Here is a 26,530-nt window from a genome sequence, read left to right on the forward strand (position 1 = left end):
TGATCTCTTAAGAACCTGCAGGACAGTTGACTCTTCTCATTTTTCACACATTATTTTTCCGGAGTTGTTTTTTGTTTTTTGCTTTTTTTACATACCAATCTCATTGTTTTCTCTTTGTGTCTTCTACTCATTATCTCTCACTGTCTCCACCTGTCCTTTTATATATGTCATTAAATAATGGTATTCCTGGAGATTCTGTGTAAATATGGCATTCCTCAGGCTTCTGGATAGTCCTCCTTCTGTTCTCTCACAAGAAAGATATTATACAATGCAATATCTATTCAATATCTATATCAAAGTCTTCTATACTTGCATCATGTAGTTACCATGGCTTCCAGTTATTAGCTTCAGCTTCTCTTGTTAGCTCTAGAAGACCCTTATATCCAGTGCCTACTCAACATTCCACTTGGATGTTTCACAAGCAACCTCTAATTGAACATGTCCAAAATCTAACATATTTTTCACCCTTAAAGCTGCTCTTCCTCCAGCATTCCATGCATCAGTAACTACCATTTTTATTCCCCTACTTGTTCAAGTCCGTATCTAGATTCATACTTTACTCCTGCCTTTCATTCCAAATGTAATCAGTCAAAAAGCTTATTCATAAATACTCTTAACTTCACTCTCATAACATCACTTTAATAAAGCTTGCCATCATCTCTTACCTACTTTCCTAACAATAATTTTCTAAATCTATTCTCATTCCTCTCTATTCTTCAGACTTCAACTAACCTAATCTTTATCATAATCATCATCATCATCATCATTATCATTTTGCTTAAAGCAACAGTAATTCATCATTTCACACTTCTGGAATGTCCAAAATCAAGATGTTGGCAGATCCATGCAGTCTCTGATAGCTAAAGGAGAGAATCCTTCTTTGTCTCTTCTAGCTTCTAGTGTTTGCCAATACTCTTTAGTACTTCTTGGCTTGTAAATGTATCATTCCAGTCACATTACTGTCTTCCTATATGTCTTCACATCAGCTTCCCTCTGTGAATGTCTGTGTATCCAAATTTCTCATTTCCCTTTTTAGAAGGACACTAGCCATATTAGATTCTGGCCCACTTTCAAAATAATCTTTTCTAACCAAGACTCCTCTCATTATTATGATAAAATTCAAATTTCTTAACATTATCTACATGACTGCATGATCTTACAAGAAGCCTGCCTATCTTACCAAATTCTTCCATCATTATCTTTCCTTCACATTTTTCTATACTTCAGAGATTCTTCAATTTTTGGAATAACCCATACATATTTCCACCTTAAGCTATCTATATCTGCCTTCATTTCCTTTATTGGAACAAATCCTGAAGAGTAAGATCTGTGTCTTATTCATGTTTGTGTCCTTGTTGCTTAGCATAATGCTTGATGCATTGTAACTTCTTAATAAATAGAATAATAACATACTTTTTTCCCTAATAGTTTATGGATACATTAAGGAAAGAACCATTCTTTTCTTTGAGCCCCCTGAACCTAATTCAGTGCCTGAGGAAGAGTGTGTTCTCAACATTTGTGTATTTAGTTAAATTAATGACCACAAATAAGGTTATACTAGTTAACTCTCAGTTGAACAAAGCATTCTCCTGCTTAGTCACAGGTCCTTATTTATCATGCATACTATCTAGTTTTCCTTCATAGACTGCATTGTATTTATAATTACATATTTATATATTATATACTTATCTCTTGTTTTCCACTGTATTTCCAATGCCTATCATACCTGGCCTATCATAAATAGTACCTAAATAATCAATATTTTTGAGTGAATTAGCAAAAAGTTAATTCAAATTAACTAGTGTTTTATTCTTTTTCCTGTAAGACAACATATCTGAAGAGTGGTCTCTAAAGTCTCCTGTAATACTTACTGAAAATGTATATTTGAGACTCCACCAACATCCCATGTCTACTAAATCAAGTCTCTGAAGGTTAGCTCCTGGAATCTGTTTTTACTAATGTCTTTGGGTGATTCTTAACATGATACGTGTTTACAGTGTTCTCACAATTTTGCAGGTAAACAAATGTTCTTTCATAATGAGAAAAAAAACCTCAATGATAAAACATATATATTTATGGTTATGGTGTTATGTTTTATGTTGATTCTTTGTATGTTTTTATACTAACCTACTTGTGTTCTAGTCGTTTATGAGTAACCTCTTGTCAAGTTGACTTACCTTTCATGAACCAAAGCCACAAGTATTATTTCACTACTCAGCTCAGAACTTCTTTTTTTGTTTTTACTGCTTAAAAATCTCTCTCCCTGGCTTCTCCACTCCTTCTTGTTCTGCTTTGGGAAAGCAGTTCCCAATCAGACCTACAACTGTGGAATTTCAAAGACCATTCATGGGGAAATACATTAGAGTAAGAAATTTATCCAGGACTCAAAAAGTTAACAGGAACTTATGTTCCCTGCTGACACTTTGTAGTATTTTCCCTCTTGAAATTGGTAAAATGAAACCCTAGTAAATCAACTTAGTATACCATGATTGAAGTAATAATTACAGGGTATTAACATATGAGTACATATGAACATAAACACAGGAACATGGTTGTCATACAGCATGAAAAGCATCAGGATTTGAAAGTGACAAAATGTTATCCCTCTGGAAACTGAAAAATAGGAACAGTTTTTCAAGAGAAGAACTCTCTCTTGTAAAGAATGTAAAGAAGCAAGAGAAAGGTTGGAAAGGATAAAGGCAAAGTCAGGATCAAAGACAATGCTTTTCAAAAAAACTATAATTTTCTTTTTGTTTTTGCTTCTTCATTCTAAGAGACTTTTGACTAAGTTCTATTCATTCAGCAAACATTTATTGAGCACCTAGTGCATTTCAAGCACTTGACGATTTAATTTGTTAAGGGCTTTGCAGTTACAGAGAGGTTTTCACAATCCTCATTTATAGCAGTGCTTACTGTATTTTTTCAAAATAGCTTACCAATTGAGGAAAGGTAACTGAGAACACATCTTCAGTTCAGATGAAAGGAAAGAAGATCAGGAACACCCCAGCCTTGCCCCATTACAAGTGTGCTGTTCATTTTCCAGTTTCAAATGTTATTTAAGATGAGCTTAAGTCCAGGGGCACCTGGGTGGCTTAGTCAGTTAAGCGTCCGACTTTCGCTTAGGTCGTGATCTCACGGTTCGTGGGTTCGAGCCCCGCGTCGGGCTCTGTGCTGACTGCCAGCTCAGAGCCTGGAGCCTGTTTCAGATTCTGTGTCTCCCTCTCTCTCTGACCCTCCCTGCTCACGCTGTCTCTCTCTCTCTCTCCTAGAAATAAATAAAACATTAAAAAAAAAAATTTTTTTTAAGATGAGCTTAAGTCCAGAGTTAGAAAGATTATTATCATTTTATGTAAACTTCCTTTCCCACAGTGTATCAGTTCCAAATTTTGGGTGTAATTTAATTCAGCACACCAGAAAACTATTTAGGCAGATGGAAATAATATATCAGGAAGGGATAAAAACATGTATTAGATTATTTGGAATGGTAAGCTGACTCTAATTCTCAAAACCTTTGTGGAATGAAATAGAATAAATAAATAAACGTAACAAAATAATTCAAGCATAATTCTTTATTTCCAGGTCAAGAAACTGTAAGTCAGTGATGGATGTTTATCATTGTTTTTTCTCGGTGACCCTTCATATTTTTCTTGCTTAAAAAATCTAATCGTTTCACTGCAGCTGTCTGAAGCTTGAAACATTCACATGTTATATGTCTTGTCACTGTACTTTTTAATATTTACTACTATCCTTTTTTGGTAAAGTTATCCTGGGAAATCGAAATTCATCATTACATAGTAAAGGTGTTTGTTTCCTCTGAGTAATAGAAATGCCTGGGTCTTCTCATCCTAAATCATCAAATTAATAAATGCCGTGTTTCTGAATTTGGAGATTTCAGTATGCACAAGCCTGTTCTGGATGCTTACTGTGTTCAGCAGTGCCCTATAAACACAACAGGTGAAAACAAGAACAGAAAAAAATTTCCAGAGCCAGATAAAAATCATATAATGCCTGAATGAGCACTAAGAAATTTCTAGAGTGTACTATACCAAGAAATAAGGAAGATTGGGGGCAAGGGCAGAGGCTAAGGGTCTTGAGAAGGAAAAAGATGTTTTAGAAGTTGTAGGTAGGAAAAGTGATGGGAGTAGAGTTCTTGATGGGAAACATAAAAGAAGAAAATAAATATGAATTCTTGTCATCTTTAACAAAAATAATAATTGTCATGATATAAAGTATCCTATGTAAGCTTGGCCCAAGCTTGCAGCTGAGCTAAGCTGAGACAATGGCATACTTCCCTACAGACATCAGGATGATGTTTGACATGGTATTAACATATCCATATTGCAGTTGCTAGGAAGGTTATGCTGTTAACAGAATTTATTCCTTTGCCTCCTGATTTAATTCAGTGCTGATTTGAGACAGTTTCTATAATAATGTTTTTCTACCAGTAAATCTATATAGAATACATTTTTTCATGAAGAGTGATGGACACAGATAACACAATTCCAACTTGGTAATGAATATCTAGGGTCTTGCACTGAGATCTTCCTTATGCATCCTCAGAGTTCAGGGAGGTCATTTATGTATCAATGACACTCCATGGCATTTAAAGAGAAATGGATTCTGGCACAATTCTGTTGAAAAGCTGGCAACAACATAGTTGTCATAGACAGGATCCAGTGAGTCTAATCATTTTCACAATCCCAGAGTATAATTGCCCTTCTTGTTCCCAGCTTTTCTTCCAGGATATCTTATAAAATACACAAAATAAATAAACAGGCCAAGTTACAAGTAAATTTACTACTAGAAGTTCAGTTTGTTGACCTGATTTATACACAAGCTAATACAGAATTTAACAAAGTAAGATGCATACTGAAAAAAGGGAAGGCCACTTTTATCTCTGGTATTCTCACATTTGCTAGAAAATCATTGCTAAAGGTTGATTCTTTCTTCATTCCCCCCAAAATGAGCAACTAATAAGCCTTGTTAAGCTAGTATTATTCCAGAATACATCTAATTGAATTATAGATTATTGTTTAGAAATCCTAAAGAAATTAAGTAAAATAAACACTTAGCAAAGAGTACATAAGTAGAGTCTTGATTTAATAGATTTTAAACTTTTATGCTCAACAAATAGATACTTGAATTAGTTTAACATGTTTATTTGCTTAAATAAGCCAAATAGGCTCCAATTGATTCTAAATGTTCCCCCCCTCCGATGGTAAACTGGATTCTCACATGTATTTATGTCTGTTTCTGAATCCTTTTTGCAATTATATTCAGCTCATTCCAGTTATTTATTTTCCAGTACCAAGAGGTTATTAAAATTATATTTATATCACCCATTTGCCACTGTTTCTACATGAATAGCAGGATTGGCTTGGTTTTTCCTTCCCTCTCCTGAAAAAAAATCATGATATTTGTATTGTGTTTGAATTAAATATACAAATAAGTATGAAAAATTGACATATGATACTTTGTTTTATTTTTTCCAAAAACAAGATATGTCTTCCTATCTTCTTTTTAAGTTCCTCTGTGGCATTTTAAAGTTTACTTGCATATTTTTGATAGGATTATCTATTATAATTACAATGTTTGATTTTATAAACCGTTTGATTTTACAGTTTGGCATAGCAATTAAGAATACAGTCTCATATTTTTGAATCCCACCTATACCACACCAGCTGTGTGAGCTGTGTCCCTATTGTCCATAATATAGATATGATAATATTATATAGAATTATTGAAAGGATTAAATGAGTTAATATATATACAACACTGTTGTACATAGTAAGCACCTATAAGTTTTCATTATCATCATCATTTACTTGACATATTAATGTTCTCTCATTGTAATAGTTTTCAATGGAGTATGATTTTCCAGTTATATATCTGCAAATTATAATAATTTTGCCTTTCTTCCAATTTTATACATCATAGATCTTTCTATTAATTACTTCACCTAATTCTCCATAGCAGTGTTAAGTAACAGTATTAATAGTGGGTATTTTTATCTTACACCTAGATTTGATGGCAGTGTTTCTAATATATAACTATGTTTTGGCTTGGGAGGTAAATTTCATCATGTATGAAAGTATGCATTCTGACTTCTTAAAAATACTGTCAAATGTCTTTCAACATATTGTTCTGATAACCATAGGAAGCAAAGATAGGACATGACTGTTGACTCCTGAACTTTGTCTTTTTATTATATTTCAGTTTTTGGAGCCCACTCTAAATCTAGGGTCTGTTCTAATTTCTGCTTATGTAGAAAATATCAGTCCTGTCAGACACTGGCAAACCTTTAGTTTAACCTAGAGTTATATTTTATTTTTTTTTTGCTTCCTTAAATAGTTTTTGTCAAGTTGGTTTACATATAACACCCAGTGCTATATTTTTTTCAATTTCTTTTTTTTTTTTCCTAATTTTCTCTCAAAATCACAGGACTTCCCATTCCATGACTTCTTACAGTATTTCCATCCAATGGTGAGCAAGGAGCAACTCTGGGAAAGTTCATATTTTAAAGCCCTTTCTGGGAAAGTTCATATTTTAAAGCCCTTGCTCACCATTGGATGGAAATACTGTAAGAAGTCATGGAATGGGAAGTCCTGTGATTTTGAGAGAAAATTAGAAAAAAAAAATTGACTAGATTTCAAAAGCGGTGAAACATTACTGAAAATTTGCTAGCCAAAGCTAAAAAATAAATTTTAATTAAATTTAAAAATACCAAGAAATTATTTGTATCTTGCTTGACTGGAAAGGAGCAATAAATAATTTTAAGTTACCTTTCCTGAGAGACTAGTATCAACTTTTGTATATATATGTACATTTGTCATTTGATGTTTAAATCTTGATTCTATATGGTATTTTCACCATTTGTAGCATTAGCGTCATTTCCGTTCAAGTAGCCTCATGTGTTTTAATGATAAACTTATCATTTGATTTTGCAATAGGATATCCATTTTTTCTATTAAAAATACTTTAAAATGTACTCATATGTCTGTCGATGTGGACAGAAATGCCAAAGAAAAAACTTAACAGGGTATATAATTGTTGAAATATATCTATCTATACATTGATAGTCACTATAATTTTTTAAAAATTTACTTCACCACAAGAAATATTACATATAACTCCTTTATTGAATGTTTTTCTTTTTCTTAGTTAACTTTTTAACTCAATGTCATGTTATTTAAGCCAAAAGGAGGTTTTGAAGGCTTTTTAGTTGAACAACCTTAAAATAGACTATATCTGTGGGGCGCTTGGGTGGCTCAGTCAGTTAAGTGTCCAACTTCAGCTCAGGTCATGATCTCATGGTTCGTGGGTTCGAGCCCCACATCGGGCTCTGTGCTGACAGCTAGCTCAGAGCCTGGAGCCTGATTCATATTCTGTATCTCCCTCTCTCTGACCCTCCCCTGCTCACGCTGTCTCTCTCTCTCTATCTCTATCTCTTTCTCTCAGAAATAAATAAAACATTAAAAATTTTTAAATAAAAAAATAAAACAGACTGTATCTAGAATAAATATTTCAGTAATTTATTGCATTACTGCTGGTAATTTTAGTTGTAATGCCTGTTACATTTAGCAGACCTTTTTTTATGTTTATACAGACTTTTTCAACATCAAATAATTTATTAGACTTTCTTTTAAAAATTCTATTTGTTTATGCCCAATTTATGTTTCAGAATGTAGAGTCTGAAACTCTAGTCAGATCTTAAATGAATTGAAAAAATTAGTTTACCCCTGAAATGCTTTTATTTTCAATCTGAAAACATGAAAAAATGGGCTCTAGTCAACTTGACATTATGGAAAGGATTCATTCAGATTTATCAATTCATATTCCATAATAAATAATGTATTATAAACCTAAAGTACATCTCCATGGTCCCTGACTTCACGTTGGTTGTGACATGTATGTAAACTTTCTGATTTCATTAAAATCAAAATCTCTTCATTTATGTGAAGGAAGTTGGAAATACAGCTAAGTACATTATGGACATTGATATTTCTATATCCATATTCTCATAAGAATTGTCTGGGATGGTTTGTAGTATTAAAATAAGTAGTTTTAGATTAGAGACAACTGAGTATCCTACCTTCATCATATGATTTTTTAAGTCCCCTGTTTCACAGGGGAAACTTTGAATTTCCCTTCCCTAGGGACATCTCAATTATATTAAGATAAAAATGGTTGGCTGATGAATGACATTAGCTGAACATTTCACCAGATATTAATCATGATAAAAACAGTTAATACCACAAGCGCTTTGGAGAGCTCATTTACCTTGTCCTTGGCTTGGCAATACAGATAAGAGAGGCAAATCTCCAGCCTTTCTTCCATAGGGATTTATTGAAGCTTCCAGCCAGAAAGAGTTTGGGTCATTTATTTGACATCTCTTGGTTGGTGAGAGGAAAGATGGGGGAATTTCCCATGTCACGAGGAACACTGAGCAAAAATAGCAGTGTTAATCACTTCAGTGTGTAAGGAAAAGGGTAAGAGTGAGAGAGAAGGGTAATGAAGTCAGCAACCCAGTTCAAATGAAGGCTACATTGAAATCAGAGTTTGAGATGATAATACTTATTGACTCAACTAAAATACTATGACCTCTTGGTCACCACCTGGCTCTACTCCCTGAATCTCTGCTACCACTGAAATATGACCTTAATATCTTATGTGGAATAGCACCTTTATCACATTCCAGAAAGGTGTCACAAGTTCCCCCTTTAGTTCAGCTGAGTGGAGCCACTATCATGTTCAACTTTTACCTTGTTTACCTCTGCCTAGGAAATTCATCAGGTTCTGGTTTTATTTTGAAAATTATTTCCAGAAACTTTTAGAAACATACACAATAGCACCAGTACCACCATCCCCCACATATTGCCACATTGACCTTGTTTTTGCCCTATAAACCACCGATATGAGAATTCTGTTACTGTAACTTCCATCTCTTCTGCCCTCACTTCAACCAATGTGAACTATGAAATATTTCCCATATTTCCTGTCTATGAAATGCATAAGTTCCTACTGATCTAAGTTTACATAAGCATGTCCTTCTATATGAACAACATTTTACTAACCCTCATGATTAGAATCACTCCTGAACCTCTTTAAGTAGAAACTCCGCTGGTGTCATTAAGTATTACTTACAGAACTCTAACTTTTATCCCAGGAAGTAGGCAAGAGTTTGAGACCTTATTGCCAGTTGAAAATCTATCAGATATAAGACCATAGAATTCTAGAGCTAAAAGAAACATATCTTCTCCTGCCCCTTTATTTTATTCATGAGAAAACTGAGGCCCAGAGAGGTGAAATATCTCCAAATAATATTGTATATAAAAGGGAAATTTTTACTCTCTTTAAAGAAATTAGCTTACACACAATTTTTCAGGATAAAATACATTTTGGAAATTTTTAGCATAAATCCCTGATCACTGAAAAAAATACTCTATTTCCATTCTTCTTTGAGTTTCATATTCATATACATTATTCTCTTTTATTTGAAGGAAAAATATATTCTGTCTAGTATGAGAGCTATATTATTCAGCTTACGGAGCATGACGGTTTTATTTCAAACTCCATTTCAGATGCTGTATTTCTGTATCTTAGAAATAGTAACCTCTACCTTTTCTCTCTAAAAACATGAGGGAGAAATGAAAACACCAGAATGCCACTGAAACAATGTATTGTTTTAAATATATGGATAAAAATATCTTTGTTGATTGATAAAGTTTTTGAAGGTAATTTTTCTTTGTAAATTCCTTGGACAATGATAGTTAATATCTGTCTGTGCTATTTGTAAAAGTCTGTCCTTCTTCATACATGAGTTTAAAATATCTAGTCCTAAGAAAGGAAGTAGTTTATTTATTGTAGACATATGGAATAATGAAGATTGATGGGTATTACCCTTAAAAAATTGCAACTTTATATATTTTCCAACCTTATTAATAGTTTATATGAATTAATTTTCTCAGCAGTGTATAGGTGTGCCTACCAAAACTAGGGTTTTTTTTCCTGCCATTTTTTACCTTTTTCTCCAAATTGTTTATCTTTTCTCACGACTTAAACTATAATTTTTGTGCTGATAATTCCAAAAATATGACTCTAGCCTTGACTTCTCTCAAATACCAGAGTCTGTCTCTAATGCATTCTCATCCCTTCATCTTAGGAGACCCTAAGCAACCTCCATTTCTCAAATCCAATTCTGAACTTTTCTTCCCCTTATTTATTTCTTACCACTGTTAGTTACCATCTTTTCCCCTAACCACCCATGTACAAAACTTAAGATCAATCATTTACTCATCCATGTCCTTTATCTTCCATATATTTTCTTGCAATGCTTTTCTTATGTCTTCTTTTCTTCCTTTACCCTTTCATTAATATACCCAATTTTACTGAATAGCTGCTGAATTCTAGGCTCTCTGCTAGGCAGTGGAAGTATAAAAACAAATAAATCCTGGCCCCTGCTTTCAAGGAGCTCATGACATATTGGAAGTGACCATCATCAGTATGGGGTAGGGATTGTAAACCTGATAAATTCAGGTTAGATACTTGTGAACTCAACTTGTGAACTCAAACTTAAACTCAACTTGTGAAAGCAATTCAAATATTATTTCAAAATGAATATAGTATCCTGACTGAAATTTCTGTCCCATGCAAACCAGGCTGAATTGGAGAAACAGTGGATTTTAAATGAGACAGGCTTCATTCAGCATATCTCCGAGAGGTAGAACCAAGACCCTAGAGAAGTAGAATCAAAACACCTTTCCACTATGTGTGATAAAATTGCTTTATACAGAATATGCATGAAAACCCCCAGTTCTTTTCTTTGTCAACTCCTATTTATCCTTTTATTCTCAACCCAAATGTTACCTTTTCAATGAAGTGTTCCCAAATTGTCCACTTTCTCCTGGGCAAATGAACCATTTCTTCTGTATCCTGACAGAAATCAAGTTTCAGCGAGTTCAGGAATGAATGGGAAGGAGAAAGAAATGCAAAGAAGATAAAGGGATAGTAGCTAGACAGGGACTCACCCCTTGGAGATTAATTTTATTATTTATTATTTGTGTTGTATATTTCACTATGGATGGGAGAGAATTGGATGTATTTGTAGACCAAGAAAAAGTCTCAGAAAGGGAAAGACTGAAGGAAAAAAGAGAATAGTGAATAAAACAAACTCTCAGTTTGCAATGTCATCATTTAACCTAGATCATAAAATTCACTGTCTACCAAGACTCTCTGCCTATCATTTTTCCCATCTCTATTTCATCCTTCAAAACAGAGCCAAATTAATCTTCCTACAATCTTGCTGTTAACACGTGACACATTCCTCTAAAAATCCTACAGCATTTATCTATTTGTTACATCCTCAAGCTTCTTCATCTTTCAGAGCCCTCCCCTACCTACCTAATCAATACTGTTTACCTCTAATTCCCAGAGTGGATTCTCAGCTCAGTAAGACTAGTCTGTTCACTGTCTCTTTCACACCTATTGACTGTAATTTCTGCAAGAAAAAGTATCTTTGTTTTGTTCATTAATGTATCCCAAGCACAATACATGATACCTAGTAGGTCCTCAGTAATTATCTATGGAACATTTCCTTGTTCATTCACACTTTAGAACTCTTACCATTATCCCCTTATCCACCACTCTTCTTTCTCTCTTCTACTTATCTAAACCCTACTGATTTAACTCAAGTTCTACTTACTCCACATATATTATGCTAACTACTCCTGCCCATATTGTGTTTCTTCCTTTCCCTGAATTCTCATACTATGTACCTGTGATTTCATACATGGAATCTTATAAGAGACATAATGTAATAATGTGTTTAAGAGCTCAAAGTCCAGAGCCAGGCTGATCCAATTCGAATCCTGACTCTGTTATTTAATGATTAAATTATTTAACCTCTCTGTGCCCCAATTTTCTCAGATATAAAATGATCAAATAATAAAACCTCATAGGATTGTTGCAAGACTTAAATGAGTTCATGTTCACTAGTGTTTATCACAGTGACTAGCACATAGTAAGCACTCTATAAATGTTGCTGACATTGTATAGTTTTGCTGCTTCATTTATGTGAATCTTGCCTTTCCAGCCAAATTGTGAGCTCTTTGAGATGGAAATGACATTTTATCTCTCTCAGGATGGCCAGAACAGGCTAGTTAAATATTTGTTAATTGATGATTTATTCAAAATTAGACAATAATGAGACTACTTTACCGTGAAATTTAAACTGCTTCATTTGGGATCCAATTTTTAATAACAACAACTTATTTTATATAAAGATCTACAGTCCACCAAACATTTTTATATCTTTTATACCAATTGATTCTTACAATATATCTGTGAAGTAAACAAGGCAAGTGTCATTATTCTCCCTATACAGCTTGAGAACTTAAGGTCTGGAAAGATGTCTACCACTCTTTCTCTCAGCACTGCCATGTCTCCCTACTTCTTGCCTGCTCAGAGAGGCCAGATTAATAAGTCTTCTGTGTAAGCAGACCTTCTATAAAACAGAACGTCAGCCACCCCTTCCTGCAGGTCTGCCCAAATCTCCACAAATGATTGTCATCAGCACTCACCCTCGTTTGCTTTGTGAGGGGGTGGATTGGAGTGTCCAGAAACACCAACTCCTGTACCCTGGGTGTTGGGAAGGGAAGTGCATCTGATCTTGAACACTGTGCTCTCCACAAAGTTGAGCCCTCCCCAAACTATATCTCCTTATATAGGCTGAAAGGAAAGGGGTTGCAGAGATGATAGTTTGAAATAGTAAAGTCACTTCTGTTCCTTTTCCATTAGCCCTAGAGGAGATGGTGGTGACTTTTGTTGAATACTTCTGTTACTTGATAGCATTTTAGAGCCTCTTTGTTTCAACATAGGGACAACACCACTCCACATCCTGTATATATTCATGCAATTATATCTTAGCACCTTTGCTGGCCAGGACCCTATTACACTTGCTATGGGATATGAAAAAGAAATATAAGAAATTTAAGCTATTGAAGTACTTGGCTCTCTGTTGTAATCAGCATGTTTATATCGACCCAGCCTCTCTCCTAGAAACATTATATGTCACTTGAAAAAAAAAAAAATACCTTTGAGTAGACTTCTGCTTTTACAAGTTGTCCTCAAGAAAAAGCTTATTTATATTGTGTTGAAATATGCATTATTAAATACATGGTTAGCCTGTGATGTTCCTTGCCTCCTACGTATGCTTACTTTTGCTCTTCCTACTTTTTTTTTTTTAATGTTTTTTATTTATTTCTAGGAGAGAGAGAGAGAGACAGCGTGAGCAGGGGAGGGTCAGAGAGAGAGGGAGTCACAGACTCTGAAGCAGGCTCCAGGCTCTGAGCTGGCAGTCAGCAGCCCGATGCGGGGCTCGATGCGGGGCTCGAACCCACGAACCGCGAGATCATGACTTAAGCGAAAGTCAGACGCTTAACTGACTAAGCCACCCAGGCGCCCCTGCTCTTCCTACTTTGATTCATATTTCCACCTTTCTTTTAGAAGATTATTTTAGTGTCCAAGTTACTGTTCTAATTCCAATTATTCAGATTTAATAGTCTTTTCAAAAAAATATTTTGCTTAACATTCAGATTGATCTCTATAGGAAATGTATACAATGATGTCACTTTCTATGCTATCTTATTTTAAGTTCTTAAATTATAGAGTAGACATTTAATAACTGATACTTTGCTTTCAAAGTGAAGAGACTTCAGATTCACTCAAAGAACTGGTACCATAGCCAGTCTAAGGTCATCCTGTCCCTGAGAAAAATCTTTAAAAGCTTCAGGAAACTATCAACTCTATCACATATCTCCTGACAACAGCGCTACTGGCCTCATTTGTTACCCAGGAACTATATATAAGAAGCTTTTGGAATACTTACTTTCCAAAAGGCCTTAGAGAAGCTAATTTTTTTAATGTTTATTTTTAAGAGAGAGAGAGTGTGAGTGGGGTAGAGACAGAATGAAAGGGAGACAGAGGATCTGAACTGGGCTCCATGCTGATAGCAGAGAGCCTGATGCGGGGCTTGAACTCAAGAACCCCGAGATCATGACCTGAGCTGAAATTGGATGCTTAACTGACTAAGCCACTAAGGCGACCTGAGAGACTAATTTTTCATATTAAGATTTTGTCTTTCTCTCACCTTCCCCCTAAATGCGCGCGCACACACACACACACACACACAGCATTATAAATGAAAACTGCTTTCTTCTCTAAGTGTTGTTATTATTAATCTTCTTATACATTATAACTATGATCATATATGGACTTGTTTCTGAATTTAGAATTAAAATATATTCTGAAAGGAAATAAAATTGTTACTAGCAAAAATATCAGCCTTTTAGGCAGCAGTCTATTAAATAATTTGCACTATCTTATGTTAAACTAGGAAATATATTGTAATTATTTAGTGATAATGTAATTTACATTTATGTTGGTACATGTTTGGAAAAGTATATATTCTTCCCTGCGGCCAACAGGCCCTTTTCTCAAAATTCTTCATACATTTGATGAAGAATTAGGTAAACATTAGTTTATTCAAATATCTCTTTATACAAAAGCCAGAGTAGTCCTTACCAATGAAACATTCTGCTGAAACACATTTTTTATCTAATTGTCTATATTAAGTTTTGCATGTCTCCTTTCCAAATAAAGCCTGTTCTACTTATCTCTTTTTTATCATGTTTAAATTTTATCAGAATTTAAGAATAAAGTGACTTTATTGTTTTTCTTTAACATCTCTACATGTTCTCCAGTGCCAGATCTGACTACCTATAATGATGAATATAGCCATAAGAGCTAATTTATAAAGCCTTTTTACATTGATATAAACATTTGATAAGAATTGTCTTCAGACAGATTATATTCATAGTTATAAAGAATTTAAGCTATATAATAATGCTGAATGAACACAAATCTATTTTTATAAATGTAAAATTTTAAAGTATCTCATACTTATTAAAAATCACAGAAGAACATTAAAAGGAAAAAAAGTAAAATGAGTTTAAGTAACTCACAGATAACCACTTTTAAAGTTTCTGCCAAACTGGTGTCATAATGAATTTATACTTTTTAAGGCCTTTTCCCCCTGATATTCTATCCTGAAAATTTCCTCTATGAACAAATATTAAAACATGATTTTAATGGATGAATAGTATTTTTTAATTTTTTTAATGTTTATTTATTTTAGAGAGAGAGAGACAGCACATGAGTGGGGGAGGGCCAGAGAGAAGGAGACATAAAATCTGAAGCAGGCTCCAGGCTCTGAGCTGTCAGCATAGAGCCTGATGCGAGGCTCAAACTCACGAACGGTGAGATCTTGACCTTAGCCAAAATTGGATACTTAATGAACTGAGCCACCTAGGCTCCCCATGATAAATGATATTTCTTTACATGAATTTTCTACCATGTATCTATTCTATCCCCTTTTATCATGTGATGACATTATTTCCAGTTTTTCATAATTTAAGCAAAGCACCTTATTTGATAAATATTTTTTCCATGCAATTTTGTATAGTCTGTAATTACGTCCATGGAACAGATTTTTTTTTAAAAATTTCTATATTAGAAAGTATGCATATTTGAAAAATTTTAATATATGTATTACCAAAATTTTCTCCAGAAAGTTTATGTTGATTTAATCATATAATACATGTGTATTTTAACTTTCTTATACCCACTGTCTCAACTGAACCAACAGCAAAAGATGGTACACTCAAATTTGGATAATTCAAGAATACTCTCTTTACAAAGATGATGGTGGAATGCTGGTAAAAATACAAAAGATAATGCAGTAAATTATGAATACTAGCTCTTGTCCTGTTGCCATCCAAAGGCCAAAAGAGATGAGGGAGGAATAAGTTACCAGAACATGGAAAAAGAGAAGCAGGTAGAGAAAGCCATCTTGAGAGGAACAGTGACCTTTGGTCAACATACATAGCCAGGCCAAGGTGACTTCTCAAGTAGAGAATCAGGGGAATAAATTTGCTGGCCTCACTCTCCTGTAGTCTTTACTCACTTAAAAACTGGAGGAGCTGGGTCTGGCTTGATGGAGTCCAGATGGGTTACCTACCAGAGCAGAGAGCAAAGTAGAAACCAGTGGATAGTGAATCTGGAGAGGCAAACAGAAGATATTGAGAACACTTACCTCCTTTTTGCACTTCTGATTGTGAATACATTTTTATATTTCTGAAATTAGTGAGGTAAACTTTTTTTGTTACTACCTATTTGTATTTCTTTGGTCTATATATGTATATATCTCTGCTCATTTTTTTAAAAAGCAGATTTTTGTTCTTATTGATTTATTGACTAAAATAGCTCTTAATATATTAAGGGCATATTAATTTTCTATTTTTTACATATATCATTCATCTTTAAGAACTCAACCTTTGATATATACTTATAACTATTTCTCATCATCAGTACTTTTCTCATCCTATTGTGATTTCACCTTATACATAATTATTTGTTCTACCTATTAATCATTTTGCTATATAGTGTAAGATAGAAACATAGCTTTATTTCCATCCAGTTACTAAGCTATGCCGACGCTGTGTCCTAAATAATACATCCTTGCCCAGTGATTGACATGGCATCCTATTCTTTTAGCAAATACTTATGTGTATTTGAGCCTCTTTCTTTTATCCTATTATGTCCTATTAATCTTTTTGTCTATTCTGGTGCAGTACCATACTGTTAATTTTGTACAATTTTAATATATAACAATATATTTTATTATTTTTAAATATTTTCTTGAAATTCTCACCTACTTGGTCTGTCAAATGAATTTTAGAATTTACATTCCAAAATTGAAAAAAAAAAGATCCTTTTTAGGAGTACGATAAAATTGTCATATATTAATACATGCTCTGAACAAAAATAAAGGTCTTATAATATTGACTGTTTCCGGATAGCATCTTATATCTGTCCATTTTTTCAAAAAAAATTTTAATGTTTTATTTACTTCTGAGAGAGAGAGACAGCGTGAGCAGGGGAGGGTCAAAACGGGAGGAATACACAGAATCTGAAGCAGGCTCCAGGCTCTGAGCTAGCTGTCAGCACAGAGCCCTACGCGGGCCTTGAACCCATGAACCGTGAGATCATGACCTGAGCCGAAGGCGGGCGCTCAACTGACTGACCCACCCAGGCGCCCCCATTTTTTCAAATGCCCACCATGAAACTTTCATTTTCTTTAAATGTGACCTACTTATTTCTAAATGTTTAATTTTGGAGAAATATTTTGATATTGTGAATGAAAACTTTTGCTCATTGTGTTTTCTGACTCACTTCTGCTGCCATATAATGATTTTGTGATGTGTATGTTGTAACTAAAATCTTACCAAACTCTTACCAATTTTACTGGAGTTTCCTTTAATTATTCCAGTTTCTAAGAAGACTATTACATCATCTAAAAATAAAAATAATTTATTTCTTCTTTTCCAGTATTCAAACCCCTTATTTATTTTTCTTAGTGTCTCAATAGCAACTTGCATAAAAAAAAATAATAAGGCTGATAGCTATATTTTAATAAGTCTGCCTCTGTGGTTCCTCATTAAATAGAATGTCAAATATTTGAAATAAAGAACATCTTTCATCACCTAATTAACATTCTTTCTGATACATATTTACCATGAGTTTCTCTTTTCCTAAAATTGAGAACAAACGCTGTGTTTTATCACATATAGCTTTATGTCAATTATAGTGATGTTATGTACTTGGTGTCCTTTGACTAATTGAAGGTGATGGATTATTTAAAAATTTTTTGTAACATTGAGCCATCCTTACTAGAATATGCCCCTACTTGGTTATAGTATGTCATTCTTTCAAGTTGGTGCTGCATTCAGTTTTATAGTTTTGAGATTAAAAAGTAAATATTCATAAGAAGTAGTGTGTGTGTGTGCGTGTGTGTGTGTGTGTACACTTAGTGCCATCTTTGTCAGATTTAAGTATTAGTTTAAGGTAGCTTCATAAAATGCCCTGGGGCACTTCAATGTTTCTTTGCCTTGGAACAGTTATTATATGGATTCCCTTTGAGAATGAGACAGAATTCTTTGAGAGAAAAATGTGTTTGGCACCTTTTACTCCCTCTTTATAGATGAACAAATTGGCAGAGAGATTATATATCACACCCAAATTCATACACTGATAAATAAAATGGCTAAGATTTGAATACAGATAATCTGTTGCCAAAGTCTGTGGTCTCCTCCCTGTAGACAGATTAATTCATAAAGGGCTTTCAATGCTGTACTAAGGAATGTTGACTTCAATCTATCAGTGTCTAGAAGCCACTGAGGTATTTTAATTATAAAAGTTATATTATCATATTTTTATTTTTAACTCAGATCATATTTGGAAGATGGATTAGAAGGAATGACTTTAGGTGAACAGGGAAGCAGAGAAAAAGGGAGAGAGAGAGAGAGAAAGAAAGAAGCAAACAACTTCCATAGTCCATGTAAGAGATAATGAAGCCTTGAGATAGAGCAGTGAATCAGGGAACATACTTAAGAGTATTTTTGGTGGCACCTGGGGATATGTTAGATGGAAATGAGGAATAAGGAAGAACAAAGTGTCTATGATTATTTCCAGATTTCTGTCTTGATAACTAGGTTAAAGTTAGTGCCAGGATCCATCACAGGAAATATGGAAAGAGTGTTCTAGATACCAACCCTGTATTCTCAGAATTAAAATCCCTTCATAGTTACTTAAGAGCTCTTACGTATAAAATATGAGTGTATACTGTATGGTTGCTGGTTACTTACTCAATGTGAAGATACATGGACATATTCTCATTAAAAGTCTACTATTTCATACTCTCAGGTATCATCACAGAGTCATTTGCCCAGTAGTTTAATGCACACAGCAAACCTTGTTACCAGGCTTGGGTTTTCCCTTGCTTGGTTAGGATTATCACTAATATGTCTAGATTGCCATTTCAGAGAGCCCACTCTACTAAAAGGTGAATTTTTTTTTCAGTAACACTGCTAAATAAATGGAATCCACCTGCATTCAAAAGTGATCTTGGTTTGTCTGTCCTGCCCATTGGTAATTCAGGGAGAGCAGTTGCTGAAAGCACTTCCCCATGTTTGGACGGTCTGCTCCTGTCCCTTCCAAACTCTGGAGCTTTCCTACATTTCTCCCCACTACATTTTAGGTGCTTCTGGCACCTGTTGTGTTACCACATGCTCTCTGTGCCTGGCTCAATGTGGTTTCTGTGCAGCTTTAAAAAGGGAGAACAAGGGTGGGTCCTGTCTCAGTGCATGACTGAGTTGGTTATGGAGCCACAGCTGTGGTCTTCTGACACTGGTCTCTAATTTCAGCAGCCCTGTGTCCTGTTCTGCCCCTGCATTTGAGGTGATTACAGGCTGCTTATGGCCTGGTCATTGGTAATGCATGCGAAGGAAAAGTTGCAAAAGTTGCAGAAGTTCAGAGGTTCTAAAACAGGACAGCCGTAAGTGAGCAAGCATGAGGTAGATGGAGGGAGGCAGGCTTTCCGTGCATTTAGCTCCTAAGACCCAGATTTTTCCAGGGCTTTCCTGTCAATGAACATAGTGGTTTCTTGGACATGTAAGCAGTGCCAAGTGCTTCTTGTCCCCTATCGGAGAGGTGTGAGAGGTGTCCTCAGGGAGAATCTGAATCAGGAGGTCTCAGGTGGGTCTTCATGAACTGAGGTTCCATAAGAGGTGTCATCTTTTTTTTTTTTTTTAATGTTTTTATTTATTTCTGAGAGACAGAGAGACAGTCAGCAGGGGAGGGTCAGAGAGAGAAGGAGACACAGAATCTGAAACAGCCTCCAGGCTCTGAGCTAGCTGTCAGCACAGAGCCTGATGCAGGGCTCAAACCCACAAACTGTAAGACTATGACCTGAGCTGAAGTTGGACGCTCAACTGATGAGCCACCTAGGCGCCCCAAGAGGTGTCATCTTAACAGGCAGGCACTAGGCCGTGGGGCCCCAAGGTCAGCCTTAGATCCTCCATGGCCCTTGGGCTTCCTGATACTTCTCCCCAAGATTCTTTTGGTATTGTTTGTGGACACCAGAGGGGCAGAGAGTGGAGAAGGAGTCCGCACATGTAGCATCCCCAGAGTGCCTCCTGCTCTCCACTCAGAGCATCATGGATCAACTCTTCACAGAGGAGATCAGAGGGAAAGCACTGGTCCACTTCAGCTGGCTCTGAGTCTTGACAACGGTAACAGGAGAGTCCATAGACGGGGACGGCTTGTTCTGTGTCCCTCTGCTATACCTGGAATGTCTTCAAAGACCAAGAATTTTTCTCTTGAATTGAAGCTACTCTTCACATTTTCTCTCTACCTAAATATTCAAAAAACTATACAGTCTTGAAAAAAAAATTCTGACCCTAGGCTGACTATAAAATATTAATTTTTTTAAAGAAGTAGTTCTCAAGATGAATTGGCTTATGATATTTGGACATCTAAGCTTAATATACATTGTGTGTGTGTGTGTATAAAATTATTTGGCAGAAATAATAAACTAATAGATATTTCCAGAGTTGTTCTACAGTAATCTTAAATTCTTATTCAGTATCCATAAACAAAGTGCCATGAATTTGAAACCCAATCACACAGGAAAATGCCAAGCTCAATGACACTAAATGAGAAAAATTGTACAAAGAAGTTTTATTTTTATACCTATAAATGGAAATTGTACAGTGAATAGTAAAATGCGTGTAAATTATCTTAATAAAAGAAAAAACTAGATTCTATATTTATAATATTATAAGTGTTTTCTTTTTAAAGCAAAGTAATATGATTTGTCCTAATTTCCTAATCTCCTAATATTCATTTGCAGAGAAAGTTGCATGAGTCACATTAAAGTTCTTCACTGATTGACACTCACATAAGTTATGAATTTGTCAGTGATTCCTGTCTCCTTCTGCTTTAACCATTTCATGTAGCAATTGTTCTTTGAGACACTCCTTATATATGATACATTTGATTGGGACCAATGCCAAAGTCAAATCTTTCTTACATCAGTTCTTTGTGGAGAATACATTGGTCAAATTCTCTGTCAAATTCTCTTCTTCATCAGCCAGGGCACATCTTTTATTCAGACAGACCGTCATTTTGAAATGCTGCATTCATCACTAAATGACTAAAAGCAGAGAACTAGGGTAATCAAAAGTTCTTTATCTTCATAAATGTACAACTTCATGTGAAGGCTGGGAAGAATACCTATTGAGATTGCACTCTTAACAAAAAAGGAGATGGAAGCATTGATTGTATGGCTTGCTGATTTTAAAGCTCTTTTATCTTTCTGAAAGACTTTTAATTTCAGAATGTTTAAGTAGATTTAATTCAAAATATTAAAAAATTAAAATGTCTGGTGTCTTATTTTTTATTAAGAGATATAAACCCACAAAGCTTGGCAATTTCCATTTCTATTTCAAAGCTAATGGGAGAAAAATGTACTTTACCACTGAAGAATTCACGGCATAGTAAGGGAAACCCAAGGGATGAGAGCTAACATTGAAATTATAACTGAAAATAAGCCTCTCTTATTTTCTGATGGTCACCAGAGGGGAGGTAGGTGGGAGGGATGGGTGAAATAGGTGGTGGGCATTAAGGAGGGCACTTGTGATGAGCACTGGGTAATGTATGGAAGAGTTGAATTACTGTATTGTACACCTGAAACTAACTTTAAACTGTATGTTAATTAACTGGAATTTAAATAAAAACTTAAAAAAAGATTTTTTAAGAAGTTTATCTGGTAAGTGATCCATCCATATGCTCTATTCTCTCCTGCCTAGAAATTCTAAATTGGAAGTTCTAAATGTGGGAGAGACCACAATAGAATTGCAAGAAGAGAGAAAATGAGTAAATAATAGACTCAGCTTTGAAAACTTATTAAGCATATAAATAATTTTTTTTCTTTTCAATCCCTACGTTTCAATCAAGTGAATTTTGAAGGTTCTTAAATTCTTAAGTTATGTTAAATAAGTTTTCTAGAGTGACTACTAGTGCTCCTTATTTTTGTTGAATTGAGTCAAGTTGAATTACATCGCCTTTCATGGGGGAAAATCCCTCTCCCTACAAAATAACCTGGAAAACAATTGTAAATAGCTTAGAGTCTGAATCAGTCTTACACCATATAATAGTCACATAGGCCAAAAAACTAGTTTGATTTCTGGACTCTGATTTTACCTCCTTCACAATTAAGGTGCATTGTCAATTTTGTTTACTATCTAAGAAAGCATTATGTTGCTCTGCATTCCTCTCTGAGAATCTAATTTTACTCTACTATCCATAGGCAACATAAATTATGTTATAAAAGTCCAATATGTATATTAGAACCAGGTTCTTTAATTAGTATCTCTACTGAGTTACAATGCAATTTCTTATATTCCAAGAGTTTTAATTAATGTGATTCACAACTTGAAAAAAGTGAAAAAAGTGCTTACAGGAGCTGACTTCAAAGATACACAGTGCCCTCATAAGGAAAAATCTGCCTCACCTCTTTCTATCACATTTAAGCCAGGAGCTTGTAGTGAAGCAAAAGAATAATGCTTTTCTCTATGTGTGAGTAAGTAAACCTCAATAGTAAGAAATACAGTTACACAGTAGATCACTAATATGAGATACAGTTTCTTATACTATATGCTATAGTGATTGATATCAAGAGCCTAAAGATATTCTGTATTGGCTATAGTTTGTCTCTCTATAAAACTCTCAGTATTTGTATTATTTGTATTTTTTTTTTAGTCAAGAGAATCCATCCCATTAAATGACCTGAAGTCAGAAGTATCACCCCGGATTTCAGCAGAGGACCTGATTGACTTGTGTGAACTCACAGTGACAGGCCATTTCAAAACACCCACCAAGAAGACAAAGTCCAGTAAACCAAAGCTCCTGGTAGTTGACATCCGGAATAGTGAAGAGTATCCTTTACACTTGTGGTTTTAAAGGGTGGTACTGCCTTATTCATAATGTTTTCTTTCCATTTAAAAGAGTGTTTGGCAAAAACAATGAACATATTTGTGATTCCTCTGAACTGAAATAGCTAAGCAATTCTCAAACTAGATGCCAGAATAGATGTGCATAATACTTTATAACATTGCATGACCTTAAAACAGTGTCCAAACAACACCAGAGTATTGGGATTTTTTTTTTCCTGGTTTCGTTTCTCTAGTGTATATTGCTGTTCTTGGGGGCATTTGAATCCTTCTTGCTATAGATACAATTTTGGCAAAGGTGAAGAGTATTTAACTAGCATATTCATAACCTAGAAAGAGAGATTGCCAGATCTCAACACTGAACTTATATTTATTATAATTTTAAAAATATTTTCTTAGAGAACATATTAAAGTATTTTTTTACTGACATTTTGCTATTAAATGTACCATAACTTCTCCAGATTTTGCTTGGAATTAAAGTATGAACAGTTACAAAATAGTAACAGTTTAATCTTTCTCCTTATGTCTTCATCTGTCAGATTCTTGAAGCATGCCTTGATTCTCTGTACTAGAGAATCTAGGTAAATGGTTTTCAGACTTCTTTTTTAACAGGGTAACTCCCTTTTAAAATAAATTCTTTCTGGGGTGCCTGGGTGGCTCAGTTGGTTGAGTGTCTGATTTCAGCTCAGGTCATGATCTTGCTTGTGAGTTCGAGCCCCGCATCTGGCTCTGTGCTGACAGCTCAGAGCCTGGAGCCTGCTTCAGATTCTGTGTCTCCCTCTCTCTCTGCCTCTCTCTCTCTCTCTCTCTCTCTCCCTCTCTCTCTCTCAAAATAAATAAACATTTAAAAAATTTTTAAATAAATTCTTTCTTAGAAATTATATATATAAAATGAAAAAACTTTAAGTGATTTTTTCATGCATTAATGTTTATACCATTTACTAAGTATAAATGAGAGTTATATGAAAATGAGGGTTAACAGATTGGTGGTTTCTCATATGCTAAAATTGGCATATATGTTTTCATGTGCACATTTTCAATCACAATTTTTGAAATGAAATTTTAAAATTAAATTTAAACTGTTCATTTACAGAACTCTTGAAGCAATCCATAGAACCTTAGATTACTAAGAATACAGTTTCAGAGCCTGCTATTTCAAGTGATACAGCCCCATCTTTTTGTGAAAAATTAACAACTTTTTATTTTCTTTAAATTGTGAAAGACCCCTAAGTTTGGAGAGAATATAAGTGCTTATGTCCCTGGTTGTTAGGTCTTCAGGGACCCTGGAAGTTCCTTCACAGAGTAGGTGAGTGGATTCCCAGAAGAAGCATTAAATTCCAGTTGACTGGCCAAGGATTCCTACCCTAAAAGCTCTTATGCGTTATATCAAGAATTTAAAATACATTCAATTTTTTAACTTTTTAGTTTGTTTCTTTTGGTTGAGCCTTTAGTAATAGTCTCTCATAAAACCATCAAATAGCATAGCATTAGGGGCACCTGGATGGCTCAGTCAGTTAAGGGTCCAACTTTGGCTCAGGCATGATCTCACGGTTTGTGGGTTCGAGCCCTGCATTGAACTCTGTGCAGAGCATGCTTCAGATTCTGTGTCTCCCTCTCTCTCTGCCCCTCCCCTGCTTGTTCATTCTCTGTCTCTCTCTCTCTCTCTCAAAAGTAAGTAAACATTAAAAATTTTTTAAAGCATAGCATTATCAAGCCCTATTTTAAGGACAACTTCTAAAATAATTAAAATATCTTATATTTAAGACTACTTATTAAGATTACTCTTCTGATATTTCCTTTCAAATAATTTCAGTAACTATTTAAAATTTTAAAATACACACAATATGAAAGTGACATTCAAACCCAAGGTTCTTCAAACCTCATAATCTACTCTCCTTTATTTTTTCATGATAAATATAAATAGAGCAGCAGAAGGCAGAGCGGCTCACCTGATCATTGTTCTCTGATGAGTGTGGATAAATTGCCTAATGTAGGAATGCCTTTATGTCATCCCACAGAACGTGGCTCAAAGAAGTTGCAACTAGACTGACCTGAGTTGGTTGTTTTAGTCTTTACAATTGCAGGCTGAACAGAGGGAATTAGTATTGCTTTGTGCCATTTTGTGGGGGTGTTTTCCCAGGGGAATGAAGAAAGAAAAATAAAGTCACCCATCTTTTATGACCCTCCCAAAGGACCCAACTTGTGAAATTTTCTAAATCCCCTTTTGAAAGCCTGCTTTAAAACCAATGTATTCTCAAAGTTGGGTTATTTATCCTCACAGCATTTTTAAGTTGATTTTTTAATTTTGGTATTCTCTTATTTTATCACATATCTACTTTGTCTCACCTCTAAATACCAATTTTTGACACCTTTGTATCAATCATATTACTTTTAGAGGCACCACAAGCTAAACTCTTTCAAGAGTCATTGGGTGTCACTGGGTCTCTTCCAAGTATCAAGAACATAGTGAAGAATGAAGAGCTGGGGTTTCTAGGAACCCTTTCCAGTGAAATATCTAAACTTCCTACCTATGGCTTTCCAGGACTTAAAAACTGAGACCTTTTATATTCTCTAATGATGCACACCATTTGACTACATTTTTGAGGAAATAAATTAAAAAAAAAATTGTGTTAATCTGTCCTCAAGGAATTAAAGGCAAGGGAAAAGTGTGTTTCATAGTAATGAAAAGATTCATAAATTTAGTACTTCAAATTAATATATCAGAATGTGTTTTTATTTTTTCAGATGTCATCATTAATAGCAACCAATAAATATTACTCTACAGTACTGCGGATAATTTTTTAAGATGGCATAAAATATACTTCTTATTCACTAGATTGCTTTTAATATGCAAAAATATAAAACATGAAAATATTTTATGTGGAAAATAAATGAACAGTGCTTAATGAGTAGTACAAACAAAAAATGTATCAGCAAAAAAGTAATCTCTGGATAACAGAAGCACAGTAGGGATAGGGCTCACATCTTTGTAATCTTGGTAGCCCCAGCACCAGATTTGGCACCTAGAAAGTACCCAGAAACTACTTTTATAACGAAAACAGCAGGGTGGAAGACACAGTGCCCCAAATCTCCTAACATAACTCTTCAAAGTTATAACATTAAGAAAGAGTTGGCTATATGTAAACCTTTTTACATTCTGTAAGTGATCCAGTGACTTTCTACCTGTAAACTCAGAAGCAAGACCGTACTTACAAGAAGTCAGTAGAATCAGAATTTTGAGCTAGAAGCATTCATCTAATCTAACATTCGTTCATTCAACAAATATTTACTGGGTGTCTTGGTATATGCTAGTCAGTAGTTAGTGTACTAGAGTTTGAGGATTTGTTGGTGAACAAAATGAGAAGTTTCTTGCTCTCATGGAAACTGCACTTTAATTGAAAAGATAGATAAATGTATCTATCATATGATCTTAAACAGTAGTAAATGCTATATATAAAAATAAAGCAGAGAAAAAGAGAATGATAGAGTTTTATAAGTACTCATGGAAAACCTCTCATAAAAGATATTTCAGCAGGGCTAAATGAGGTAAAGGGGAGGAACATTCTAGGCAGAAGGAAGAACAGGGGCATTGACCCTGGTGTATGAATATGCTTGGCCATTTT

The 26,530-nt window shown here is 34.7% G+C and overlaps 1 protein-coding gene and 1 non-coding gene across 4 annotated transcripts in view; both read left to right on the top strand.

Moving 5' to 3' along the window:
- The window catches only part of TBCK (TBC1 domain containing kinase), a 192,281-nt gene that overhangs the window by 131,090 nt on the left and 34,661 nt on the right, over positions 1-26,530 (top strand). For all 3 annotated transcript variants that reach the window (XM_039255615.1, XM_039255614.1, XM_039255616.1), the window contains exon 24: positions 22,717-22,892. In XM_039255615.1, the coding sequence (XP_039111546.1) occupies positions 22,717-22,892 (176 nt within the window). The remainder of the gene's footprint in view (positions 1-22,716; positions 22,893-26,530) is intronic.
- LOC120247622 lies at positions 19,001-19,132 on the top strand. The gene has a single exon (XR_005532369.1). It is a non-coding gene; the product is annotated as a small nucleolar RNA SNORA71 (small nucleolar RNA).

The sequence above is a fragment of the Hyaena hyaena genome, unplaced genomic scaffold (genome assembly GCF_003009895.1).
Source record: "Hyaena hyaena isolate Hyena2069 unplaced genomic scaffold, ASM300989v1 scaffold_535, whole genome shotgun sequence".
NCBI classification, from domain to species: Eukaryota; Metazoa; Chordata; class Mammalia; order Carnivora; family Hyaenidae; genus Hyaena; species Hyaena hyaena.